This window comes from Haliotis cracherodii, unplaced genomic scaffold (assembly GCF_022045235.1).
Source record: "Haliotis cracherodii isolate W230 unplaced genomic scaffold, xgHalCrac1.p SCAF_8, whole genome shotgun sequence".
NCBI lineage: Eukaryota > Metazoa > Mollusca > Gastropoda > Lepetellida > Haliotidae > Haliotis > Haliotis cracherodii.
This window is the reverse complement of record NW_027266341.1, coordinates 60,018,447-60,045,254: the sequence shown is the minus strand read 5'-3', so window position 1 is coordinate 60,045,254 and position 26,808 is coordinate 60,018,447. Positions and strand designations below refer to the sequence as shown.

Sequence of the window (26,808 nt, the reverse complement as noted above, 5' to 3'; positions counted from 1 at the left end):
TGACCAGCCTATCCTTTCGGTTGCATCTGTCGACCAGCACAAGTTGCTGGGGACCTATTCCAACCCGGAATCCCTAGTGCTGCGATCACTTAACATTGTCCAGAACACTACCATCTGTATATATCAAGTTATCTGTAGTTCTGCAACATGACAAAATTAGACAAAGACTCTGCTCTTTAAGTTTAAGCAACACAATGTTAATGAAGAATGAGTAACAAGTTGACTGTACAAAACTGTAGGTCTCATGGTGATGAGGGAGGTAGATTCTGTGGGTAGTTGGTGATGGGCTGTAAGCCTTCCTGGCCGGACGACTAAGTATGTCAAGTAAGGTCAACTGATGGGAAACAACAGATATATTACAAAACATTGGTCATTGGTGATGTAGCAAGTCTTTCATGGACATGCTAGCAACACTTTGCCTTCAACCACATCTCAAGTTGCAGCAGGACCATTTGAGATGACGTAATGCTGTTCTTGTCAGTCTACACCTCAATTAGCCAGTGTGTCATGCCTCCGAAAATTTACAATACCAGCATGCATCACTACCATAGCTTCGTTGAGCACAATTTTGAATGTGACGATGCTAAACATAGCTGTCCAATCAAATAACACGCTGAGGGAGAAATGTTAATGACAATGAGAAATGGAGATGTGACTACTGCGGCAAAGACTTCCATGGGTATTTATCGGGACGCTGGAAGCATGATGTACTGGCTAATCAAGGATGATTAGTTTAAAGCTTGGTCATCTTTGAACAACATGGCAGGACGTCTGCAAATACCAACACAATTTCGGATAAGTATAAAACAGGCAGTGTTCTCTACGGTTTTGTGGACATGAATTCATGAAGTGGAGTAACTATTCATGAGAGTGTGAGTAATTCATGCCTTTAACACCGGTAACTATTCATGATGTTCACTATTTCATCTTCAACCAAGGTGTTGAACAATGTAGGCCTAGCCATAATGGTCAACAAAGAAGGACGTTTACACAAGCTTCTTTCCACAGGGTCTTTGTTTCTGAGCTTGTCACTTCTGTATTTTGTTCACAAATACATTCCTAAAATACAAGAGTACTAGTAACAATGGTAACTAAGGCAAAAAAAATAATAGTCTTGATTCTCAGGCACCGCCCGCATCATAAAGTCTGCTGCATGTTTCGTTTTTATTTCAATTTTTAAAATAAAATAAACAAATCCTAATACCTAAAAACAATGCGATCCAATATAGCATGCAGTTACTTCCCCCTTACATGCGTACTGCTTTATTATTCATCTGGTGTTATGGTAGTGGCAGCAATAGGACTTTTGCATGATTGTTTATGTGGGGAGGACTCGCCCACACTATATTTTCAAAAGTCATAGCCTGAGAACCAGTTCTTTTATTTTTTTAAGCCGAAGTGTAACGATTTTCGTAATTAGATTACTTTAATACAGACTTAGGACAGTTGCAGCACCATCACCAACACAAGAAATCCTTCAATGAAACCATTTCTACAATCAGATGCCTGTACAAGCATGACAAAAAGGAACATACACACGGGACATTGTCAAGGTGATGATGTATTACACAGGGAACCTTGTCAAGGTGATGATGTATTACACACGGAACCTTGTCAAGGTGATGATGTATTACACACGGGACATTGTCAAGGTGATGATGTATAACACACGGAACCTTGTCAAGGTGATGATGTATAACACATGGAACCTTGTCAAGGTGATGATGTATTACACACGGGACATTGTCAAGGTGATGATGTATAACACACGGAACCTTGTCAAGGTGATGATGTATAACACATGGAACCTTGTCAAGGTGATGATGTATAACACACGGAACCTTGTCAAGGTGATGATGTATTACACACGGGACATTGTCAAGGTGATGCTGTATTACACATGGAACCTTGTCAAGGTGATGATGTATTACACATGGGACATTGTCAAGGTGATGATGTATAACACACGGAACCTTGTCAAGGTGATGATGTATAACACACGGAACCTTGTCAAGGTGATGATGTATTACACAAGGGACATTGTCAAGGTGATGATGTATAACACATGGAACCTTGTCAAGGTGATGATGTATAACACGGAACCTTGTCAAGGTGATGATGTATAACACACGGAACCTTGTCAAGGTGATGATGTATTACACACGGGACATTGTCAAGGTGATGATGTATAACACACGGAACCTTGTCAAGGTGATGATGTATAACACACGGAACCTTGTCAAGGTGATGATTTATCGACTTACAAAATCTCATGATGCTGAAGAAAACATCTTGAAGTTCTATTGTCATCATGATTGAAGTATACTAAAATAACTCTCAACAATTTCTATGGTGTTTTGACAAATATTTACATGGACAGTAACTGAAAAACAAAACAAGTGACTCGAGTCCGTCATCTCCTGATGCTGAACTGATCACAGTGTGACAGCAATCACTAGACACAAACTGGATCCTGACTTCTGGGACGTATACTAGGGCAGTTCTAACAGTTGCTCTTTATTTCTTACACAGTCCACATACACAGTTGCAGTACATATGCAGCCTTCACAACCAAAACAAACAGCTCATGCCTCTGATGAACACCACAAAGTGACAGTCATGTTTCACAAAGAGACAAAACACTTCACTGGACATACATGACTTTCCAAAAGAATGTGTCAATTTCGTTTTGGAGATGTGCCCAGTTGCCAAGAGAACATTGTAGGACTCATTTCCAACAAAGTTTAAAGACCTGTGAAGATCTGGGATAGAATTGGTCTCCAGCCACCCATGCATGCCGCAAGAGGCTACTTAAGGGATCAGGTGGTCAGACTCTCTGACTGTCATCTTATCCCAATTGTGAAGATCGATGCTCATGATGTCAATCACTGGATTGTCTGGTCAAGAATTGATTTATTTACAGACCGCCGTCATATAGCTTGAATATTGCAAGTGTGGCATTAAACAAACAAGCAAACACTAAAATAATTCCTACAAAGGACTTGACGGCCTTACAGAAGCCTGCACAGTCCAGCTCAGGAAGGAAGAAAACTGCTGATTTAGAAAATATATGGGTCATGTTTTTGAATAAGCTCCCAATTCTCTTTCTGTTCATTAATTCGACTTAATGTCCTTCAACATTAACATTTACATCAAATTGAGCAAGTGAGTTGGGTTAAATGCCTCTTTTAACAGTATTCCAGTGATATCACGGAGTGTCAGCTTAATGTTGGAGGAAAGCCCGAAGTGATGCAGGTCTCGGACGTTTACGACTTCGGTGAAACCCACGAGCAAGGGTATGGTGCTGACAAACCTAGAAACAGAGCCGGGATTCGAACCCACAATCATAGATTTCTGGATTGGCCAAGGGACGTAACTCTGCACAGCGAATTGCTGCGCCGTAAACGACTGGGCCCCCCGTGCCCCCTAGATCAAATTGAAGGAGATCCTGCAGGTCTGGTTCCATAGCATTAACACTGTCTGATCTAATGTAAGGGAGATTTTAGAATGTGTTTGTGAACTGTCTAAATCAGAGTGTGAAACATGACTGGCACTCATATAGGTTTTGAGCAGGCATAACATTGTTTTTACTCCTCAAAGGGATCATGCTTAAAATAACTGAAAATCTGAACACATGATATCTTCCACACAGAAAGCAGAACACTTGCTCCATACTTGTCAACATTTCACTTGATGACCACTGACGATCAACCTCACTACTCAAGACTCCGGTGGATGGCTGGGTAGACAACCTCTCCATGGTCAAGACACCGGTGGATGGCTGGGTAGACAGCCTATCTAGGTCAAGACACCGGTGGATGGCTGGGTAGACAACCTAACTAGGTCAAGACACCGATGGATGGCTTGGTAGACAACCTAACTAGGTCAAGACACCGGTGGATGGCTGGGTAGACAACCTATCTAGGTCAAGACACCGGTGGATGGCTGGGTAGACAACCTATCTAGGTCAAGACACCGGTGGATGGCTGGGTAGACAACCTATCTAGGTCAAGACACTGGTGGATGGCTGGGTAGACAACCTATCCATGGTCAAGACACCGGTGGAAGGCTGAGTAGACAACCTATCCATTGTCAAGACACCGGTGGATGGCTGAGTAGACAACCTATCCATGGTCAAGTCACCGGTGGATGGCTGGGTAGACAACCTATCCATGGTCAAGACACCGGTGGATGGCAGGGTTTAGATTCAGTTTAGACAGTATTGCAAATAATGTTTCCTTCGAAAACTTTGCATTCCATTGAAATTCGTGTGGAAAGTGGCCAGAACAGAAAGCAAGAAAATAATTTCACACAATTTAAATTGCATCACAGACAACCCATGCAATTGCTGCTAGTGTTACAGGGCATTTATTTCCCCACGGGAGAGTAATATCCTAGGCAAAGGTTTCCAGTGGATATCATTCCCACAGCCAGTATCTTACTAACACTGGAATATATTCCCACAGGAATATTCTTTTCCCTGGAAACCTTTTGACCCAGAGACACTGATTGTTTACACTAACACTTAGGAGCAGACAACCCACACAATTGCCGGTAACACTTAGGAGCAGACAACCCAAGCAATTGCCGGTAGCACTTATGAGCAGACAACCCACACAATTGCCGGTAGCACTTACGAGCAGCACCACTTGTTCCTTTTCTTACCCTAAATTGCAGAGTCCCTCCTCAGAGGATAAAAACAAAACCAAAACAAATAAATAAATGCTTCAAATTCACCCAATGTTCATGTAAAATATTTACAGTCCCAGAATGCATCCACTATCAACACAACAAATCCTGATGACACAGACGTTTGGAAATGTTCCTGGCCATTGCTGATGTAGGTCGACCGCTGGAATAGACAGCACAAATACTACACCCATTGCTGAAAACAAGTGCCTACCATTGTAGGATTATTCCCGTAATACAAAACCTTTGTTAATAAGTTAAGGGTGGATGATTTTCTAATCTGAACACAATTTCAACAAGAACGTTGTCTCTTAAGTCCCATCCTAGAGGCAACTAGTCGAAGGCAGACAAGATCGTCAATCTGCCTCGTTCATCAAATACTCTTCACAACACATTATGGCTTCACATGGAGTACAATAGATGGAGAATTTTACAATGTAGAATTTCTTGCAATGTATTCAGTATATGACTAGCCTTGTTGCCCAGGTCAACCACAGCTTTGTACAAGCCACAAGTAGAGCAATACTGAGTCACGGAGACAGATCGGTTATGAATGACAAGACACGGTAACTATCCGTCCCAACACGGCTTCAACAACTCAGAGTCTGCTACAACAAGTGCATCGTCTCCAATAAAGCTTAAATGATAAATATGATCATAAAATATTCTTGAAGATAATGTAATTCTTATCAAGGAGAATCCTGACATCACGACACTGTCTATTCTGTGAAGGCTAGATTAACACACCTTGGAGGACAGTCCATACCAGCCTCAGTGGGATTTAACTCACCACATGGTACGTCACATGGTACGTCACATGGTACATCACCGCATCATCTTCCATCTTCCATCAGATGCTACTGGTGGTCTCATGAAGTCGGATGACCTTGTTACAGGTGAAACCAAAGGGTGAGTATTTCTATGAATTGTAACCATGGTAACCTGATTCGGAAGGACAGATAATATGGTCCCGCTCTCTTCACCTGAGGTTGGATGTGTAATTTCACTTTGTCCTCACGACGAAAACCCAGTTCACAGAAATGTGTCCAATGTCCAAGTGTCGTTGGCGATGTCCAAGTGTCGTTGGCCATGTCCAAGTGTCGTTGGCGACACACACGGATCTGTTGCATGATCTTCCTGCATAGTTGACTGGCTGACCTCCCTTCTCCTGAGGTCTGCCTCGTTCCTAGACCCCTGACTTAATATGTCTGAAAGGACAAGTTGATCTTAATGCAGTCAGATGTTGATGAAACGAGACAGAGAACTTGCAGTCGGATGTCAATGAAACGAGACAGAGAACTCTGTCAGCTGCTGTCACGAATCTATGTTATTATGAAAGAGATGAATGTCCTGTGTATTTACAGTGATGTATCATGGGTGATGGCTGTGTCGGCATCAGGGCTGGGCACAGCTTGCCGTCGTGTCAGGGGATTCCCATTTCTTTGCCAACAATGAATGCATCCTCATTTTGCATCAGGAATTATTTTGGTTCAACTGGAAGAGACAAATCCTTGTTTAGTATCACAGAAGGTATTATTCATTCATTGCAAATGTAATGTAATGTTGGCAACTAACCTGAGTGAAAACGACAATAAAGTTGAGCTACAGTTCTGCAATAGTGTATGAAATTACAGATAGAACGGTAATGAAAATTGTAGTCATAATTTTGTACTGATAAAAACCTATGCATTAACTGACAAAGATCTATGACTTACCTTTCCCTCTGTACTTGCAAAGATCTGTGAGTTAACCCTTCCTGTTCTACTGGCAAAGATCTGTGAGCTAACCCTTCCTGTTCTACTGGCAAAGATCTATGTGTTAACCCTTACTATTCTACTGGCAAAGATCTATGTGTTAACCCTTCCTGTTCTACTGGCAAAGATCAATGAGTTAACCCTTCCTGTTCTACTGGCAAAGATCTGTGAGCTAACCCTTCCTGTTCTACTGGCAAAGATCTATGTGTTAACCCTTACTATTCTACTGGCAAAGATCTATGTGTTAACCCTTCCTGTTCTACTGGCAAAGATCAATGAGTTAACCCTTCCTGTTCTACTGGCAAAGATCTATTGGTTAACCCTTACTGTTCAACTGGCAAAGATCTGTGTGTTAACCCTTACTGTTCTACTGGCAAAGATCTGTGAGTTAACCCTTACTGTTCTACTGGCAAAGATCTGTGAGATAACCCTTCCTGTTCTACTGGCAAAGATCTATGTGTTAACCCTTACTGTTCTTCTGGCAAAGATATATGTGTTAACCCTTACTGTTCTACTGGCAAAGATCTATGAGTTAACCCTTCCTGTCCTACAGGCAAAGATCTATGAGTTAACCATACCTGTTGTCAGGAGAACTGGAGTGGGCACGGCTTCAACACTGTGATGAGCTGGGCCATCCTCCTTGTTAGAGTTATCTTCCCTTGGGGCAAGGTTTTGCGTGAGGGTTGGCATGACTGTTGTGGTGGCTGGGGGAGGAGTGTGGTCCACTGGGCCATTAGGGCTGAGGATTGGAGGGGGAACCTCCACTGACCCTAACTGAGGCGTGTCCACCCCTTCTGTCTTGACTGAAACATAAGATGGCGACCGGTTGTCATCAGCCACCAGCTACAATACCCGACACTGAGGCTGTACTCTCAGCACATTAACTATCGCAAGGTTCGAAATTAGTAAGGCCACTAGTCTGAAACTAGTAGAACAAAAGTCATCAAGAGATGACATATCTTTCTGGTCTATTGCAATTCGGAGTTTGGCTACTTATACCCCGCTTTTGGTTTGTTGCTATTGGATACCTTCAGCTATTCAGTATTTTTCAAAATCCCAAATCATAAAAAGGCACCAGTTCACCACTAGACTGATCTGTTTTGCAAGTTTCAACAAAAAATATATTTAACGGTTTTGGAATTCTGCAGGCAACTACAGCTGTAACAATAGACAGCCAGGCAACTATGGCTGTAACGATAGACAGCCAGGCAACTACGGCTGTAACGATAGAGAGCAAGGCAACTACAGCTGTAATGACAGACAGCCAGGCAACTACGGCTGTAACGATAGATAGCCAGGCAGTGAATCATTCAGACCTACAGGAAACCAAACCGAAACAACAACAGGTTTACGGGGAAGTGTACAAGATGTCTGTTTACCTGTAGCTGGCTTTGCAAGCTCACTGGTGTTTGAGGGGTCAAGCAGGGGGGGCAGTGTAGCGGCAACTGTCTCGGGGGGGAGTGGCACGTGTGGGGGACAAACAATATCATCTTCATCTCCAAAAGATGGCACAAAATTAAAGTTTGGTGGCAGAGGCTTTCCTAGTGGTTTTGATTTCCTCTCTGAAGACAAGAAACAAATGGCAATGTGTCAAGTTTGGTAAAAACAATCCTGGTCACAACAATGATAAAGTTCTTAATCTGAAGTAGGTGAGGTGAAATTGGGTTTAAAGTTGCGTCCAAGATTACTGCACTTATATAGTGACATGCATGCACATGTATGTGTGTGCCTGTTGTACTAGTCCAGCCTGATGCCAGTTTACAGTGCTAGCTCACTGAGATACCATGCCGCAGTTTAACATGAATACCCCACTCAGACACCATATACTGACTCCGAGCCAACCAGTCCTTGTTTAAGCCCCTTTATGCCGATCCCCAGACAAGGTAACAACAAGTACCATCTTTTGACGTCTTCTGGTATGACGTGGCCTGGGATCGAACTCCGGACCTTCCGCTCTACGGGCGGACGCACTACCACAAGACGACATGGAAGCAACAGTCTGAGCCAATAAGTTCTGAATTTACTCAACAAACTTTGCTCTTGGCATCAGCTTCCGTACATGGACCTGTTCATCCTGACCGGATCCATTAGTTACTGATCAGCGAATACTGCTTAATGACATAGTCATCAATATTACATCACCATGGTGATAAAAGTGGTTGACAGTGTGAGCAGGAAGCCAATGCTGTTTCTTTGTTTGTTTGTTGTTTAACGCCGCTCTCAGCAATATTCCAGCTATATGTCGACAGTCTGTAAACAATCGAGTCTGGACCGGACAATCCAGTGATTGACATCATAAGCATCGATCCACACAATTTAATTAGGATACAATGACATGCATCAACCAAGTCAGCCAGTCTTCTACCCGATCCTGTTAGTCACCTCTTAAGACAAGCATTGTCACCTCTTATGACAAGAACGGTTGCTGAAGACTCTACATGGGTTGCTGGAGACCTTCTCTACCTCCGATCTTCACGGGTACATGGGTTGCTGAAGACCTACTCTACCCCGGATCTTCACGGGTCTGGAAGCCAATGCAACCAAGTGACTCCCTGTTTGTGTAACAAGCACGGTGTAAAGACGACATACTCTGCCTCAGTACAGTGATAAATACAGTGATAGAGTGGCACCTACTCTTCCTGGGTCCCTTGTAAATCTGCGTCTTGCCTCTCTTCTTTTTCGGAATGGGTGGGGACGGAGCCAAGACCTGTTCAGCTGGAAGATTCATCATGAGGTATCAGCATTATAGCAAATAGTTGTCACTGACATACATTATCATAATTACATTGCTGTAACTTAATGACGACAAGTCAACACCTCAATTTCATGTGTCTAGTCAAGTCAACAGTGAGTTGTCTCCCCTGTGTATAGTGAGTTACTTTCATGTATTTGAGTTACCTCGGGTGCTTCATGAGTTACTTCCCCTGTGTGAAGTGAGCTTCCAGCCCTGTGTTTAGAGCGTTACCTTCCCCCCGTTTAGAGCGTTACCTCCCCCATGTTTAGAGCGTTACCTCCCCCATGTTTAGAGCGTTACCTTCCCCGTGTTTAGAGCTTTACCTCCCCCATGTTCAGAGCGTTACCTTCCCCGTGTTTAGAGCGTTACCTCCCCCATGTTTAGAGCGTTACCTCCCCCGTGTTTAGAGCGTTACCTTCCCCGTGTTTAGAGCGTTACCTTCCCCGTGTTTAGAGCGTTACCTTCCCCGTGTTAAGAGCGTTACCTCCCCCGTGTTTAGAGCTTTACCTTCCCCGTGTTTAGAGCGTTACCTTCCCCGTGTTTAGAGCGTTACCTTCCCTGTGTTTAGAGCGTTACCTTCCCCGTGTTTAGAGCATTACCTTCCCCGTGTTTAGAGCGTTACCTTCCCCGTGTTTAGAGCGTTACCTCCCCCGTGTTTAGAGCGTTACCTTCCCCGTGTTTAGAGCGTTACCTTCCCCGTGTTTAGAGCGTTACCTTCCCCGTGTTTAGAGCGTTACCTTCCCCATGTTTAGAGCATTACCTTCCCCGTGTTTAGAGCGTTACCTTCCCTGTGTTTAGAGCGTTACCTTCCCCGTGTTTAGAGCATTACCTTCCCCGTGTTTAGAGCGTTACCTTCCCCGTGTTTAGAGCGTTACCTCCCCCGTGTTTAGAGCGTTACCTCCCCCATGTTTAGAGCGTTACCTTCCCCGTGTTTAGAGCGTTACCTTCCCCGTGTTTAGAGCGTTACCTTCCCCATGTTTAGAGCATTACCTTCCCCGTGTTTAGAGCGTTACCTTCCCCATGTTTAGAGCGTTACCTTCCCCGTGTTTAGAGCGTTACCTTCCCAGTGTTTCGTGAGTTCAAGATCCATCCCACTGTGTGAAACCTTTGTTACATTCTCAGTAACATCGCTGCCAGCCATTACAAGAATCTTGAAATTTGCCCTCTAACCCCAAATGTAGAAATGTTTATATTTTTGTTTATGTCTTTGGGAATGCCATCATAGTGAATTTTGAAAAGGTCTATGACTGACCAGATTTCCAAGATGAATTTAACTTTTTTGTTTGATTAATCATGATTGGTTCTAGGTTGCAGACTACGGAAAATCACACAACTTCCCCCTTACATTCTCACTATAACAATTACATGATAGTTGAAATGAAATAGAAATTCAAATTGACAAACCAAAAAAATGATTTAGCCGGAGTAAGAGTATTTGGTGTCACAGCAGTCATCACTTGTTAGTAAACATAAAGGTCAGTCAGTTGTGAGTTGAACTCCAAGCATGGTTGTGGCCACCTATCACAGTGGGGAGCTGTGACTGGTGGCAGTGATAGAAAAGAGAGCTACGAATGGGCTATCGCTGTGAGGAGCTTGCAGAGAGTTTTCCCAGAGTGTAGTGAGTTACCTCCCCGTGTTAAGAGAGTTACCTCCCCTGCTTTTAGTTGTCATGACTGAGTGTGGTGACAGATGATGACCTATTACACACCTAAAGCCAGGAACAAAAACCATTCAATGATGCCTGTAATTAACCAAGTCTGGACCAGACCAACCCATTGTCTTTGATGTTGTGCCATTGCACAGGGTATACAGACTGACTTCGTTGAAGGCAGACTAATACTGAGAAGTCATAATCAATTTGTGACACCATGTACAATGAATGACATCAGATTGGGTTTTTTTCTTAATGAAGCACTGACTGTCATGTCACATGGCTTCAACTGACAAATCACCATTGTGAATCACAAAATTTCTCTGTAATATTTGGTTAATTTCCTAATTATACACAAACTGTCATCAGCACCCTCAGGTTATTTTCCTGAAATTTCATTGTTTCATACCCAAACTAACTTTGCATTCTGTTGGCAAAATACAAACACAAGGCTGTTTACTTTTGATGCGGGGTCCTTCCAGAGGGTAGCTCATGATCTCGCACCACCCAACGGGGTACAGGTCCGGAGTCTGGGCGTCCACCCACTGGTCATAGTCATTCTCCCAACCATCAAAGTGGATCTTCATCAGACGGCCAACCACCTTCGTCACCGTGGCAACACAGATCAGCCTAAACACATCAACATGGAGTGAATGAATGACCACACAACTGTCACCCCTAGGTTCTTGTTAAACTAGACGGACACAGGTTCTTCATATACACCTCCTGCACGCATGTTGTCACTCAACTGCCAGCCTAACGCAAACCAAAATGGCTGCTGTAAAGTCATTACCAAAGCAGAGGGCACCTGTTTCGTATTCAAGGGGAAGTTTTGTATCCACATATTAAGACCTGTTACCAGCAGTACTGGACCTTTGTGTACAAATGGGAAGATGAGCAGAGCTGATGGCGCTGATAATTTTGTCTGTTTCTTTATGCTGCAGTAAGCAATATTCCAGAAATATCATGGCGACCTCTACATACTCAGGAGGCTGTTCAGTAGACTGACAGTATTAAAGCAGCTAGTTACATTGTCAAGATTTGAATGCATTTCCCACAGTAAACCTACAACTACCAATCAATCAAGGAAGTTGTCTGACAGATCAACGTCCTACCTTGGCTCCATCAAGTCCACAGCCTCCACCTTCATTCCTGGTTTGAATCCATGTTTTGGAATTTCCTATCAAACAGATTGTCTTGTGTTACTTACTTAATCATGAACAACATCCTCATGTTAACTGTAACCTTTCAGGAATAGCTAGCCCAGCTGTGAATATAGTCAACAATCTCCCATGACGTGACAACTGAGAGTTGTGTTTCTGGGTGACTACTCATAATATCAATCTCCATAACGATGCACAATCATCACGTCTCACTGGGATATGTTGGCTTTCTTCACAGAGACAAACACTGCCAACACACCTCGTCAAACAGTTCACCGATGACAGACAAACACTGCCAACACACCTCGTCAAACAGTTCACCGATGACAGACAAACACTGCCAACACACCTCGTCAAACAGTTCACCGATGACAGACAAACACTGCCAACACACCTCGTCAAACAGTTCACCGATGACAGACAAACACTGCCAACACACCTCGTCAAACAGTTCACCGATGACAGACAAACACTGCCAACACACCTCGTCAAACAGTTCACAGAGACAAACACTGCCAACACGCCTCGTCAAACAGTTCACCGATGACAGACAAACACTGCCAACACACCTCGTCAAACAGTTCACAGAGACAAACACTGTCAACACACCTCTTCAAACAGTTCACCGATGACAGACACACGCTGCCAACACACCTCGTCAAACAGTTCACAGATGACAGACAAACACTGCCAACACGCCTCGTCAAACAGTTCACCGATGACAGACAAACGCTGCCAACACACCTCGTCAAACAGTTCACCGATGACAGACAAACACTGCCAACACACCTCGTCAAACAGTTCACCGATGACAGACACACGCTGCCAACACACCTCGTCAAACAGTTCACCGATGACAGACAAACACTGCCAACACGCCTCGTCAAACAGTTCACCGATGACAGACAAACGCTGCCAACACACCTCGTCAAACAGTTCACAGATGACAGACAAACACTGCCAACACGCCTCGTCAAACAGTTCACCGATGACAGACAAACGCTGCCAACACACCTCGTCAAACAGTTCACCGATGACAGACAAACGCTGCCAACACGCCTCGTCAAACAGTTCACCGATGACAGACAAACGCTGCCAACACACCTCGTCAAACAGTTCACCGATGACAGACAAACGCTGCCAACACACCTCGTCAAACAGTTCACCGATGACAGACAAACACTGCCAACACACCTCGGCAAACAGTTCACCGATGACAGACACACCTCGTCAAACAGTTCACCGATGACAGACAAACGCTGCCAACACACCTCGTCAAACAGTTCACAGATGACAGACAAACACTGCCAACACACCTCGTCAAACAGTTCACCGATGACAGACAAACGCTGCCAACACACCTCGTCAAACAGTTCACCGATGACAGACACACCTCGTCAAACAGTTCACCGATGACAGACAAACACTGCCAACACACCTCGTCAAACAGTTCACCGATGACAGACAAACACTGCCAACACACCTCGTCAAACAGTTCACCGATGACAGACAAACGCTGCCAACACACCTCGTCAAACAGTTCACCGATGACAGACAAACGCTGCCAACACACCTCGTCAAACAGTTCACCGATGACAGACAAACGCTGCCAACACAACTCATCAAACAGTTCACCGATGACAGACACATGCTGCCAACACACCTCGTCAAACAGTTCACCGATGACAGACACATGCTGCAAAAACACCTTGTCAAACAGGGCACTTATGACAGACACACACTGTCAAACAGTTCACCTATGACAGACATACACTGTCAAACAGTTCACCTATAACAGACATACACTGTCAAACAGTTCACCTATGACGGACACACTGTCAAACAGTTCACCTATGACGAACACACACTGTCAAACAGTTCACCTATGAATGACACACACTGTCAAACAGTTCACCTATGAATGACACACACTGTCAAACAGTTCACCTATCACGAACACACACTGTCAAACAGTTCACCTTTGACGGAAACACACTGTCAAACAGTTCACCTACGACGGACATACATTGTCAACTTACCTTGTCAAACAGTTTCACTGGGGCAGCCACAGCTTTCGTGTGTTTCAAGTAGTCAAACCACTTGAAGGGGCCTTTATGACCTGAAACAGTGAAACACGATACTTCAGGACTCGTACATCCACAAACAGGGAAGACAAGGGAGATTACTCTAGTGAGTCAGTATGATCTTACGCCGCGTTGAGCAATATTCCCGCAATAATAAGGCAGTGGACACCAGAAATGGGCTTCACGCCTTGCACCTGTGTTGGGAATCGAACCCGAGTTTGGGGCGTGATGAGTAAAGGCTTTAATCACTATGCTACCCGACCGCCCCCGAGATAACTCTAGCGCACGAAAAGTGAGAGGAGTGCATCAGAGAACAGTATTTACATTACAACATGTCTACTTGATGTGGGCGGTCAGTGAAGAGTGATGCAGGTTGTTCACCACTTGGTGCAACCCAAACATGGATTGAGTTGAATTGAGATTTGATGCGTTACTTGACACAGGAATACACATGGTAGGAAGTGCACTGATCTACCTCTGGGCGGGGTCAACTGAAGGCCATTGATTTCACAGAAGCCAACGGGGAAGATACACGGCGAGGAGGCATGGTAGCAGAACCAGTCGGTTCCGTTCTGGGCGATAGAACCGTCGATTCCAATCATCAAGAAGTTATTCCGTAGACACTGGGAAGAACAAACCAAACTCTCTACTCAACAGCCAATTATGATCCTGTCATATGTTTTGATAAGAAATATAACAAGTATTGATTGTGTTAGTTTACTGAAGACCATTTACGAGTTAAAGACCAAATGATGCACAGACAATCATATTTGTTGGGTTGCAATGTTTTGTAGTTTGAAATAACATTCACCAACCAACAATCAAATTCAAATAATTGTCAATTTTACAATAAATTGTAATTTGACATATGATGCTTTGGAATCTCCTGTATTTATCAAGTATAAATGACCTACCTTCATGACAGTAGCAACACAGATGGTGGAGAGGTTTAGTGGATCGATGGCTTCCAGCTTCATCCCTGCCTGGAACTTCAACCCATGAGGAGGTTCACTCGTCTGAAACATCACAAACATTCATGTGATCGAACGTCTGAAACATCACAAACATTCATGTGAACGATCGCCTTAAACACCACAAACATTCATGTCACGCATGATGTGAACGATCGCCTGAAACATCACAAACATTCATGTGAACGATCGCCTGAAACATCACAAACATTCATGTGAACGAACGCCTGAAACATAGCTCACCTTCGGAAACATGTCGGGCATGGAGTCATCTGGGTCGAACTTCTGCATCGTTATCTTGGTCAAACACTGGGCCTTGTATTCTGAAACCAATTCACAACCTGTAAACTCTCCACTACTACAACTTACAAATAGACCCGTGAAGATCCCGGGTAGAATAGGTCTTCAGCAACACATGCTTGCCATAAAAGGTGACGATGCTTGTCGTAAGAGGCGACTAACGGGATCAGGTGGTCAGGCTCGCTGACTTGGTTGATGCATGTCTTCGTATCTCAATTGCGTGGATCAATGCTCATGATGTCAATGACTGGATTGTCTGGTCCTGACTCGATTATTTACAAACCCCTGTCATACAGCTTGAATATTGCTGAGTGCGCGTTAAACAACAAACAAACAAACTTACCAAAAAACTTGGTTGGACATGTTCAAGTCAGCGGAAAGATGGGTAAGTATTTGCTGCATTACAATACTAACATGCAGGAGACAAAGAATGTTTTAACCAAGCTGTGAAAAGAAATTATCTAAAAAAAAAATTATCTTGGAATTTCACATAAGTTGTCAATGATTACCCCAACACTGACATTACCAGGTCCTCTACAGGTCACGGGGTACTGGAATACTGACCTGGAGTGGCGTGAAGCTTGTGTCCGGCTCGCTGGGCCCACCCGACATGGTGGATGAGAGGAGACTTCATGTCACACCAGAACTCATCATTCTCATCCTGGACAACAAAACCACAGATGCAGATTATTATTATTATTATTATCATTATTATTATTATCAAACCACAGGTTTCCAGGTACTAGTATCTGCTCAAATGCAGTTTTATTTGTTACCCTATCAGTGGATCCGTTTGCATGCCAGTTATCATTCTCAACTCCCTGGGGAGTATACAACCCAAGCTGCCTAAGGGCACTCGAAGGTTTTTACATCCACCTCACATATCGGGCACCCATTTCCTGCTGGGTGAACACAGGCATTGAGCTGAACTGAGTCACTTGGCCAGGCTGACACCACAAGTTTTGACACTTGGGTTTCGGATGTATGTACGTATTCATATTTCCACCATCTTGTCATCTACAAGCGGACACAAGGGTTCTTTTGAGTGCACAGGGTGTATGTACTGTACACTAGGGGTAGTGACAACACTGTAAAGACCTGTAAACATTGTTGGTCCCAAGGCTGAATAACAACCTGGTGACTAGTGGGATATGATCTCAGCACCTGGCGCGTGCTTGCCTGGCTCTTTTGACCACCTTCTCACTACGCTTCAACACAGTATCACTGATATTCAGGAAAATTTAACTGATTGTACAGATTAGACAATATGATCTCTCATATTTTGGCTCGAAGACTTTTCATACAGATGTCAAAATTAGTTAAGACCCCATTAATAATGCTAACATAAACTAACATCCCAGTTAAGTTAAGTTGTTAAACAGAAACAAAAGTATGTGTTTGAGTCATCAACAGGAACATAACTGGAATGTGTTTAATCCCAGTCATAAAGGAGGTCTACACACGAGTCCACTCACTCTCTTGTCCATGTAGGCCAGTCGGAGTCGCCCGCCGATCACCTCATGCACGATGGCGACCCGCATGGCGGACACACACATCTTGTCGACCACCTCCACCTGGACTCCGCGGTGGAACCTGTGGTTCTCCATGCTCTCCAACACCTGGGGACAAACGTTGCCATGGTTATACTATATCACTAGCACATGGGAACAAAAGTTGTCATGGTTACCCTATATCACTAGCAGATGGGGACAAAAGTTGCCATGGTTACACTATATCACTGGTACATGGGGACAAGCGTTTCCATGGTTGCTCTATATCACCAGCACATGGGGTTGCCATGGTTGCTCTTTATCACTAGCACATGGGGGACAAGCGTTACCATGATTACACTATTTCACTAGCACATGGGACAAGCAAGGCAGTTACCACGGTTACACAATATCACTGGTACATGGGGACAAACATTACCATGGTGACTCAATATCCCTAGCTCATAAGCTTTTCACCAACGATGACAAGAAAAATCAATCGAAGACCTGGCAACACACTACTCATCAATACTATTTGGGATATGATGACACTATCAGCCATGTCACATTGCAGGCAAGAGGTATTGCCCAGGCACAGTTCTGGACAGGACTTACCTTATTGTAGAAGTTATTGGGCAATGTCCTTGCTCCCGTCAATCTCTTCACCAGGAAATCTTTCCAGTCCAAATACTTGTGCTGAATTGCTGAGAAGGAAAATGATTATTGACAGTTATATGTTTGAACAAGCATAGCAACCTTAATATCAGCACGACCAGTGGATTTCTTAGTATACTATATGTAGGTATTTTATAAAAATATCATTCAAAATATTATTCGTACTTATCGACCTGAGAAGATCTGGGTAGAATAGGTTTTCAGCAACCCATGCTTGCCATAAAAGGAAACTATGTTTGTCGCAAAAGGCGACTAACAGGATCAGGCTCGCTGTCTTGGTTCATGTATGTCATCGCATCCCAATTTCGTGGATCGATGCTCATGATGTCAATCCCTGGATTGTCTGGTCCAGACTTGATTATTTACAGGCCACTGTCAAGTAGCTGGAATATTGCTGAGTGCGACGTTAAACAACAAAGAAAGAAACAAACAAAACATTCATCCTTATCCTGAGTGACCAGAGGCACATTTCGAACAAAGTCCCTTGCCTCAGGAGACACCACATGTGCTACGTGTGCTTCTGTGTGTGGCAGGACTGAAGCCCTAGAAACTCTCAGGAACCAAGCTGGTCACCCATCAAGCTACTCTTCGAGACCGAAGTTGCTTAACTTCACCTGATTTGAGACCGGTGCTCTGTGCATGGGACCATGTGCCACCACAATAATGCTGGCGTAATAGTGCTACTTCCCTGGGATACAACGCCGCAGTTGAACACTCAAAGAATACACACCGTGAGACGACCAATAATTGTTTTACCTCTTTAATGCCGAGTGCCAGGCAGGGTCAAAACAAGTACCACATCTTAAGGTCTTTCTAGCACCATCAACATTGCCTACTTACTCTTGGGGGGGACGAGCGGCTTTCCCACGGTGGCACACCACCCCACTGGGTGCACGTCCTGGGTGCACAGATTCAGCCAGAAGTCCTTGGAGGCGTCGCTGCTGAAGCCCTCGTACCTCATCAGTGCCTTGTACCCTGGCAACAGACACAGCGGTTAATGACGATGGGGGCTAAGTAGATGACGGGGGGGCCTACAATAAACGTTAATGACAGTGGTAGCTACGTTAATGGCAGTGGGAGCTACATTGATGGCAGGGGGACCTACATTCTATCCTGATGACAGGTGAACCTCCCTTCCATCTTCATAGCGGTGGGAGCTTGATGACGGGGCAACCTACCTTGATGAGGGAACCTACCTTGACGGGGGAACCTACCTCGACTGGGGAACCTACCTCGACGGGGGAACCTACCTTGACGGGGGAACCTACCTTGACGGGGAACCTACCTTGACGGGGGACCCTACCTTGACGGGGTAACCTACCTTGACGGGGGGACCTACCTTGACAGGGGACCTACCTTGACGGGGGAACCTACCTTGACGGGGGAACCTACCTTGACGGGGGACCTACCTTGACGGGGGAACCTACCTTGATGGGGAACCTACCTCGACGGGGGACCTACCTTGACGGGGGGACCTACCTGCTATCTTGATGACGGTTGCTATCCAGTAGACCTCCCGGGCCACGTCGTTGTCGCTGTTGGCGACCTCCACCTTCATCCCCACCGTCATCTGATCCCAGCAGTCAGACATCGGCACCTGCAAAACACAAGACGAGACAAATGTAAGACAGTTATTTTCTATAGTGAAACAAATTGAGCTTAAACTTTATTCACTGTTTAAATATGCATACTTACTTGATCATTGATCTTCGCAATGTCTACAAATCAAAGTGGGCTAAAAAAAGTTGGCATTTGTCCTTATTTATGTGAGGCCACATACCACCATACAACTGATGATGGCTGTGGTGCTACTCACATGTTTGAAGCAGCTGACGGGGGCGGCCTGGGACCCTGTAGAGACGAGGTACGGACCCCAGTCAAATACTCTGAAGGAATCTGTTAGACAAGAAAAACAAACTTTAAACCAAACATGAATGAGTCACATCTTACTGCATTAGTTATCTGTGGTATAAATGCACCAGTCGTTACAATGTTTTATAGGATGTGATCTTTGAAATTGTGATTTTTTTTTCTACAGCCATCATGTTCACTCACCAAATCTTGTGGTAGACTTTTGAGAATGTCCCATGCTTTGCTTAGAATGTTTCTTGGGCGTCTGCCTTCCCTTGCTCTAAAAAAGGAGTCGTATACAAGATGAATATGATTATTTCAACAGAAATATATAATATTGTAGAAACAACAAGTTTGGCAACACAGATGGCTACACTGAGTAGTATCAAGCAGCTCTAAAAGAAAATGAATGACTGAGGTTTGACACTGCGATAGCAAAACAGAGCTCTGAAAGGGAGACTCCACCCACCCCACTACCTACCAGCCAGGACCTGTGTGAGACACTCTACCCACTCCACTACCTGCCAGCAAGGTCCTGTGTGAGACGCTCTACCCACTCCACTACCTGCCAGCAAGGTCCTGTGTGAGACTCTCCACTACCTGCCAGCAAGGTCCTGTGTGAGACGCTCTACCCACTCCACTACCTGCCAGCAAGGTCCTGTGTGAGACTCTCCACTACCTGCCAGCAAGGAACTGTGTGAGACACTCCACTACCTGCCAGCAAGGAACTGTGTGAGACACTCCACTACCTGCCAGCAAGGTCCTTTGTGAGACACTCTACCCATTCCACTACCTGCCGGCAAGGTCCTGTGTGAGACACTCCACTACCTGCCAGCAAGGTCCTGTGTGAGACGCTCTACCCACTCCACTAGGTGCCAGCAAGGTCCTGTGTGAGACTCTCCACTACCTGCCAGCAAGGAACTGTGTGAGACACTCCACTACCTGCCAGCAAGGTCCTGTGTGAGACGCTCTACCCACTCCACTACCTGCCAGCAAGGTCCTTTGTGAGACACTCTACCCATTCCACTACCTGCCGGCAAGGTCCTGTGTGAGACACTCCACTACCTGCCAGCAAGGTCCTGTGTGAGACGCTCTACCCACTCCACTACCTGCCAGCAAGGTCCTGTGTGAGACTCTCCAGTACCTGCCAGCAAGGAACAGTGTGAGACACTCCACTACCTGCCAGCAAGGTCCTGTGTGAGACGCTCTACCCACTTCACTACCTGCCAGCAAGGTCCTTTGTGAGACACTCTCCCACTCCACTACCTGCCAGCAAGGTCCTGTGTGAGACACTCTACCCCCTCCACTACCTGCCGGCAAGGTCCTGTGTGAGACACTCTACCCCCTCCACTACCTGCCAGCAAGGTCCTTTGTGAGACGCTCTACCCACTCCACTACCTGCCAGCAAGGTCCTGTGTGAGACACTCCACTACCTGCCAGCAAGGTCCTGTGTGAGACACTCCACTACCTGCCAGCAAGGTCCTTTGTGAGACACCCTACCCCCTCCACTACCTGCCAGCAAGGTCCTGTGTGAGACGCTCTACCCACTCCACTACCTGCCAGCAAGGTCCTGTGTGAGACACTCTACCCACTCCACTACCTGCCAGCAAGGTCCTGTGTGAGACGCTCTACCCACTCCACTACCTGCCAGCAAGGTCCTGTGTGAGACTCTCCACTACCTGCCAGCAAGGTCCTGTGTGAGACGCTCTACCCACTCCACTACCTGCCAGCAAGGTCCTGTGTGAGACTCTCCACTACCTGCCAGCAAGGAACTGTGTGAGACACTCCACTACCTGCCAGCAAGGAACTGTGTGAGACACTCCACTACCTGCCAGCAAGGTCCTTTGTGAGACACTCTACCCATTCCACTACCTGCCGGCAAGGTCCTGTGTGAGACACTCCACTACCTGCCAGCAAGGTCCTGTGTGAGACGCTCTACCCACTCCACTAGGTGCCAGCAAGGTCCTGTGTGAGACTCTCCACTACCTGCCAGCAAGGAACTGTGTGAGACACTTCACTACCTGCCAGCAAGGTCCTGTGTGAGACGCTCTACCCACTCCACTACCTGCCAGCAAGGTCCTTTGTGAGACACTCTACCCATTCCACTACCTGCCGGCAAGGTCCTGTGTGAGACACTCCACTACCTGCCAGCAAGGTCCTGTGTGAGACGCTCTACCCACTCCACTACCTGCCAGCAAGGTCCTGTGTGAGACTCTCCAGTACCTGCCAGCAAGGAACAGTGTGAGACACTCCACTACCTGCCAGCAAGGTCCTGTGTGAGACGCTCTACCCACTCCACTACCTGCCAGCAAGGTCCTTTGTGAGACACTCTCCCACTCCACTACCTGCCAGCAAGGTCCTGTGTGAGACACTCTACCCCCTCCACTACCTGCCGGCAAGGTCCTGTGTGAGACACTCTACCCCCTCCACTACCTGCCAGCAAGGTCCTTTGTGAGACGCTCTACCCACTCCACTACCTGCCAGCAAGGTCCTGTGTGAGACACTCCACTACCTGCCAGCAAGGTCCTGTGTGAGACACTCCACTACCTGCCAGCAAGGTCCTTTGTGAGACACCCTACCCCCCCCCACTACCTGCCAGCAAGGTCCTTTGTGAGACGCTCTACCCACTCCACTACCTGCCAGCAAGGTCCTGTGTGAGACACTCTACCCCCTCCACTACCTGCCAGCAAGGTCCTTTGTGAGACGCTCTACCCACTCCATTACCTGCCAGCAAGGTCCTGTGTGAGACACTCCACTACCTGCCAGCAAGGTCCTGTGTGAGACACTCCACTACCTGCCAGCAAGGTCCTGTGTGAGACACTTCACTACCTGCCAGCAAGGTCCTGAGTGAGTCACTCCACTACCTGCCAGCAAGGTCCTGTGTGAGACTGTAGAACTGAAAGATACTCACTGCCAGTACATGGAGTTTCTTTGGTGGGGGCTCCTCCTTATACGGTGGGGGTGATGGCTTGCCCTCTCTGCGGGCCGTGGCAAAGCTCCGAGAGCAGGACAAGCTACAGAATCTCTTGGACTTGGAGTAGAATGCATGTTTGATACCAACTGTGCCACACTTCTCACATGTTGCTGCAAACAAACAACAGAAATCACAGATCTACAAATCCAGGCCACAAACTAGCAAATGAATGAGTCAACACAAAATGACTCCAAAGGTAGATTTTGACAATGTCACTACTCTATGGGACTATCATCAACCCGTGAAGATCCAGGGTAGAATAAGTCTTCAGCAACCCATGCTTGCCATAAAAGGTGACGATGCTTGTCGTTTGAGGCTACTAACGGGACCGGGTGTCCAGGCTCCCTGACTTGGTTGATGCACGTCATTGATCCCAAATGCGCGGATCGATGCTCATGATAACAATCACTGGATTATCTGGTCCAGACTCAATTATTTACAGACAACCGTCATTTAGCTGGAATATTCCTGCGTGCGGCGTTAAACAACAAACCAACCAACCACGGAAGCATCATCATGGACTTAAGGTAACAACAATGTTTGATGTCAGGGCTCACCCATGCCATCCTTCCCGTTCATGAAGCGGAACTGTGTGGGTTTACTGAAGCCTGTCTGTGGGAAGGTCTGAAAGGAGGAAAAGTAGTCCCCTTGATTCTCCTCATCCTCCTCCGAGCTCTCCCCACTCTCATTGTAGCTGTCGTAGCCATCATACAACACCAGTGTGTTCATGTAGTCATCGTCCACCTGCAAACAACAGTTGGACACATACAACACTACATCGGTGAGTCAACAGTTGGACAGATACCACACTACATCGGTGAGTCAACAGTTGGACAGATACAACACTACAACAGTGAGTCAACAGTTCGACAGATACAACACTACATCGGTGAGTCAACAGTTGGGCAGATACAACACTATATCAGTGAGTCAACAGTTGGACAGATACAACACTACAACAGTGAGTCAACAGTTGGACAGATACCACACTACATCGGTGAGTCAACAGTTGGACAGATACAACACTACATCGGTGAGTCAACAGTTGGACAGATACAACACTACATCGGTGAGTCAACAGTTGGACAGATACAACATTACATCAGTGAGTCAACAGTTGGACAGATACAACACTACATCGGTGAGTCAACAGTTGGACAGATACAACACTACATCAGTAAGTCAACAGTTGGACAGATACAACACTACAACAGTGAGTCAACAGTTGGACAGATACAACACTACAACAGTGAGTCAACAGTTGGACGGATACAACACTACATCAGTGAGTCAACAGTTGGACAGATACAACATTACATCAGTGAGTCAACAGTTGGACATTTACAACATTACATCAGTGAGTCAACAGTTGGACAGATACAACACTATATCAGTGAGTCAACAAATGGACATTTACAACACTACATCAGTGAGTCAACAGTTGGACAGATACAACACTACATCGGTGAGTCAACAGTTGGACAGATACCACACTACATCAGTGAGTCAACAGTTGGACATTTACAACACTACATCGGTGAGTCAACAGTTGGACAGATACAACACTACATCAGTGAGTCAACAGTTGGACAGATACAACATTACATCGGTGAGTCAACAGTTGGACAGATGCAACACTACATCGGTGAGTCAACAGTTGGACAGATACAACACTACATCGGTGAGTCAACAGTTGGACAGATACAACATTACATCGGTGAGTCAACAGTTCGACAGATACAACACTACATCAGTGAGTCAACAGTTGGACATTTACAACACTACATCGGTGAGTCAACAGTTGGACAGATACAACACTACATCGGTGAGTCAACAGTTGGACAGATACCACACTACATCAGTGAGTCAACAGTTGGACAGATACAACACTACATCGGTGAGTCAACAGTTCGACAGATACAACACTACATCAGTGAGTCAACAGTTGGACAGATACAACATTACATCGGTGAGTCAACAGTTGGACAGATGCAACACTACATCAGTGAGTCAACAGTTGGACAGATACAACATTACATCGGTGAGTCAACAGTTGGACAGATGCAACACTACATCGGTGAGTCAACAGTTGGACAGATACAACACTACATCGGTGAGTCAACAGTTCGACAGATACAACATTACATCGGTGAGTCAACAGTTCGACAGATACAACACTACATCAGTGAGTCAACAGTTGGACATTTACAACACTACATCGGTGAGTCAACAGTTGGACAGATACAACACTACATCGGTGAGTCAACAGTTGGACAGATACAACATTACATCGGTGAGTCAACAGTTGGACAGATACAACATTACATCGGTGAGTCAACAGTTCGACAGATACAACACTATATCAGTGAGTCAACAGTTGGATAGATACAACACTACATCGGTGAGTCAACAGTTGGACAGATACAACACTACATCAGTGAGTCAACAGTTGGACAGATACAACACTACATCGGTGAGTCAACAGTTGGACAGATACAACATTACATCAGTGAGTCAACAGTTGGACAGATACAACACTACAACAGTGAGTCAACAGTTGGGCAGATACAACACTACATCAGTGAGTCAACAGTTGGACAGATACAACACTACATCGGTGAGTCAACAGTTGGACAAATACAACACTACATCGGTGAGTCAACAGTTGGACAGATACAACATTACATCGGTGAGTCAACAGTTGTACAGATACAACATTACATCGGTGAGTCAACAGTTGGACAGATACAACACTATATCAGTGAGTCAACAGTTGGGCAGATACAACACTACATCAGTGAGTCAACAGTTGGACAGATACAACACTACAACAGTGAGTCAACAGTTGGATAGATACAACACTACAACAGTGAGTCAACAGTTGGACTTTTATATCATGACAACAAACAGTGACTTTACAGTTACACATTTAAATCACATTGCTTGCTACTTACCCCCATGGAAGTGTTATCATACACTGTGTCAGAGCGGACATCTCCTGATCCTATTGTATTCACATCATTCTTCTGATAAGCATCAATCATTGAGTCAACCTCATTCGGTTCCGTCAAATTTAACCCTCCCCAATCTGGATAAAAATACAATCAATAATTCATTAATCACATATATGATAAAAGGAAAGCATAAGGGAGTTATATGCCATCAGTGTTTGTTACAACATTTCTACAACAATGATTGGTCTTGGAAAGGGGTATGAATAACCATTATGATCAGGCTGGTGTACAGGAAAGTAATCTGATTGCTGTCTTGTGAAATGTATTTAGAACCAATATTATTGCTTCCAAATCAACCTAGAAAGTAGAGCTCTTTACTTACTCTCTGTCATGTTTATAGAAGACTGGGTGAGTCATGTTTAACGCCACTTTTAACAAGATTCCAGCAATATCACAGCTGGGAACACCAGAAATGGGATTCACACTTTGTACTATGTGGGGAATCGAACCCAGGTTTCGGCGTGACAAGTGAATGCTTTAACCACTATACTACCTGCTAACCGTTCACCGTAAAAGAACCAAGGCTGATGAGTGACTACATACCTGTATCCCCAGGATCCTGGAAAAGGAAACAGTACAAAAATTCAAATTTAGGTTATCCCAACATAAATCACACATCAAGCCAAATATAAAGACATTCTGGTTGATCTTTTGCTTCAAGAACCACCTTTTCTTGGTTTTCATATCTAAAATTGTCTCCCTTGTCTTCCCATTACAGATCTACCTGTCACTAGTACCTGCAAGGGCTAGTTATGGCCAAGCTACACCAGCCGGCTATCATTGTGGCTCTTAACCAACATTTAAGACTACATTTATTCGTTTATAAACGTATTGAAAGTGAAAGTACATAAGACTTTGAGTGAAGTTGACTGAGGTACGTCTACGCTGCCCAGGTAACGAGCATCAACACTGCTAGTGTAACCTGATGTTCTGGACGACCTAATTAGGAGCTTTTTGACAGATCCACGTCTCTGCCCGCTGTATAAGAGGGAAGTATTTAAAAAACACGCTGTCAATGTTTCCCAAGCATTGTCGATATAAGCAAGGAATAATAATTTGCTTTACTACTACAAAAAGTGTGTATTTTCATCGTAAATGGGTCACACAATTCGTGTGTTTTGACTGAGGCAAAACATAAACATTCAACCAGCTGCAAGCTTAAAACAGTTCGGCCTGCTTCAAATCGGAGCCTCGTGTATGACGACTACTCAAAAATGTATGTCCGAGCGTTCTACCACAAGCTTTTACAGAATATAAACACATACCATCTTGCACACACATGTAAACTCGGTGACAGCTAATTAGTTCTTATGTAATGACACTTCAGTCTCTAAAACCATCGTCGTGGTGCCCAGATTTTCAGGGACAACAAAGGCCACCTCATTACGCCTGCGCACGTAAAATCTGCATAACATCCAAAATAAATTTCTATTGGTTGAATTTACGGAAACTGGCACA

The 26,808-nt window shown here is 45.1% G+C and overlaps 1 protein-coding gene across 3 annotated transcripts; it reads right to left on the bottom strand.

Annotated features, from left to right (window-relative positions):
• Positions 1–930: 930 nt before the first annotated feature.
• Positions 931–26,729, bottom strand: LOC139449421 (MBT domain-containing protein 1-like). Of its 3 annotated transcripts, none has more exons than XR_011652174.1 (23): positions 26,616–26,729; positions 25,894–25,909; positions 25,291–25,424; positions 22,894–23,080; positions 22,274–22,446; positions 19,567–19,642; positions 19,328–19,407; positions 18,991–19,108; positions 18,352–18,486; positions 17,452–17,540; positions 16,822–16,965; positions 15,911–16,007; positions 15,290–15,369; positions 14,990–15,091; positions 14,551–14,698; positions 14,031–14,110; positions 11,944–12,008; positions 11,289–11,458; positions 9,078–9,158; positions 7,823–8,005; positions 7,022–7,246; positions 3,795–6,183; positions 931–3,752 (listed from the first exon to the last, which is right to left on the bottom strand). XR_011652174.1 is itself a non-coding variant. In XM_071230804.1 (22 exons), the coding sequence occupies exons 1-22, from the start codon at positions 26,616–26,618 to the stop codon at positions 6,170–6,172; spliced, it is 2,400 nt and encodes a 799-aa protein (XP_071086905.1). In that variant the 5' UTR covers positions 26,619–26,729; the 3' UTR covers positions 931–6,169. The 3 variants fall into 3 exon arrangements, 1 of the variants encoding a protein (XP_071086905.1); XR_011652175.1 differs by having other exon boundaries at positions 3,877–6,183; XM_071230804.1 differs by having other exon boundaries at positions 931–6,183.
• Between the last annotated feature and the right edge of the window lie 79 nt (positions 26,730–26,808).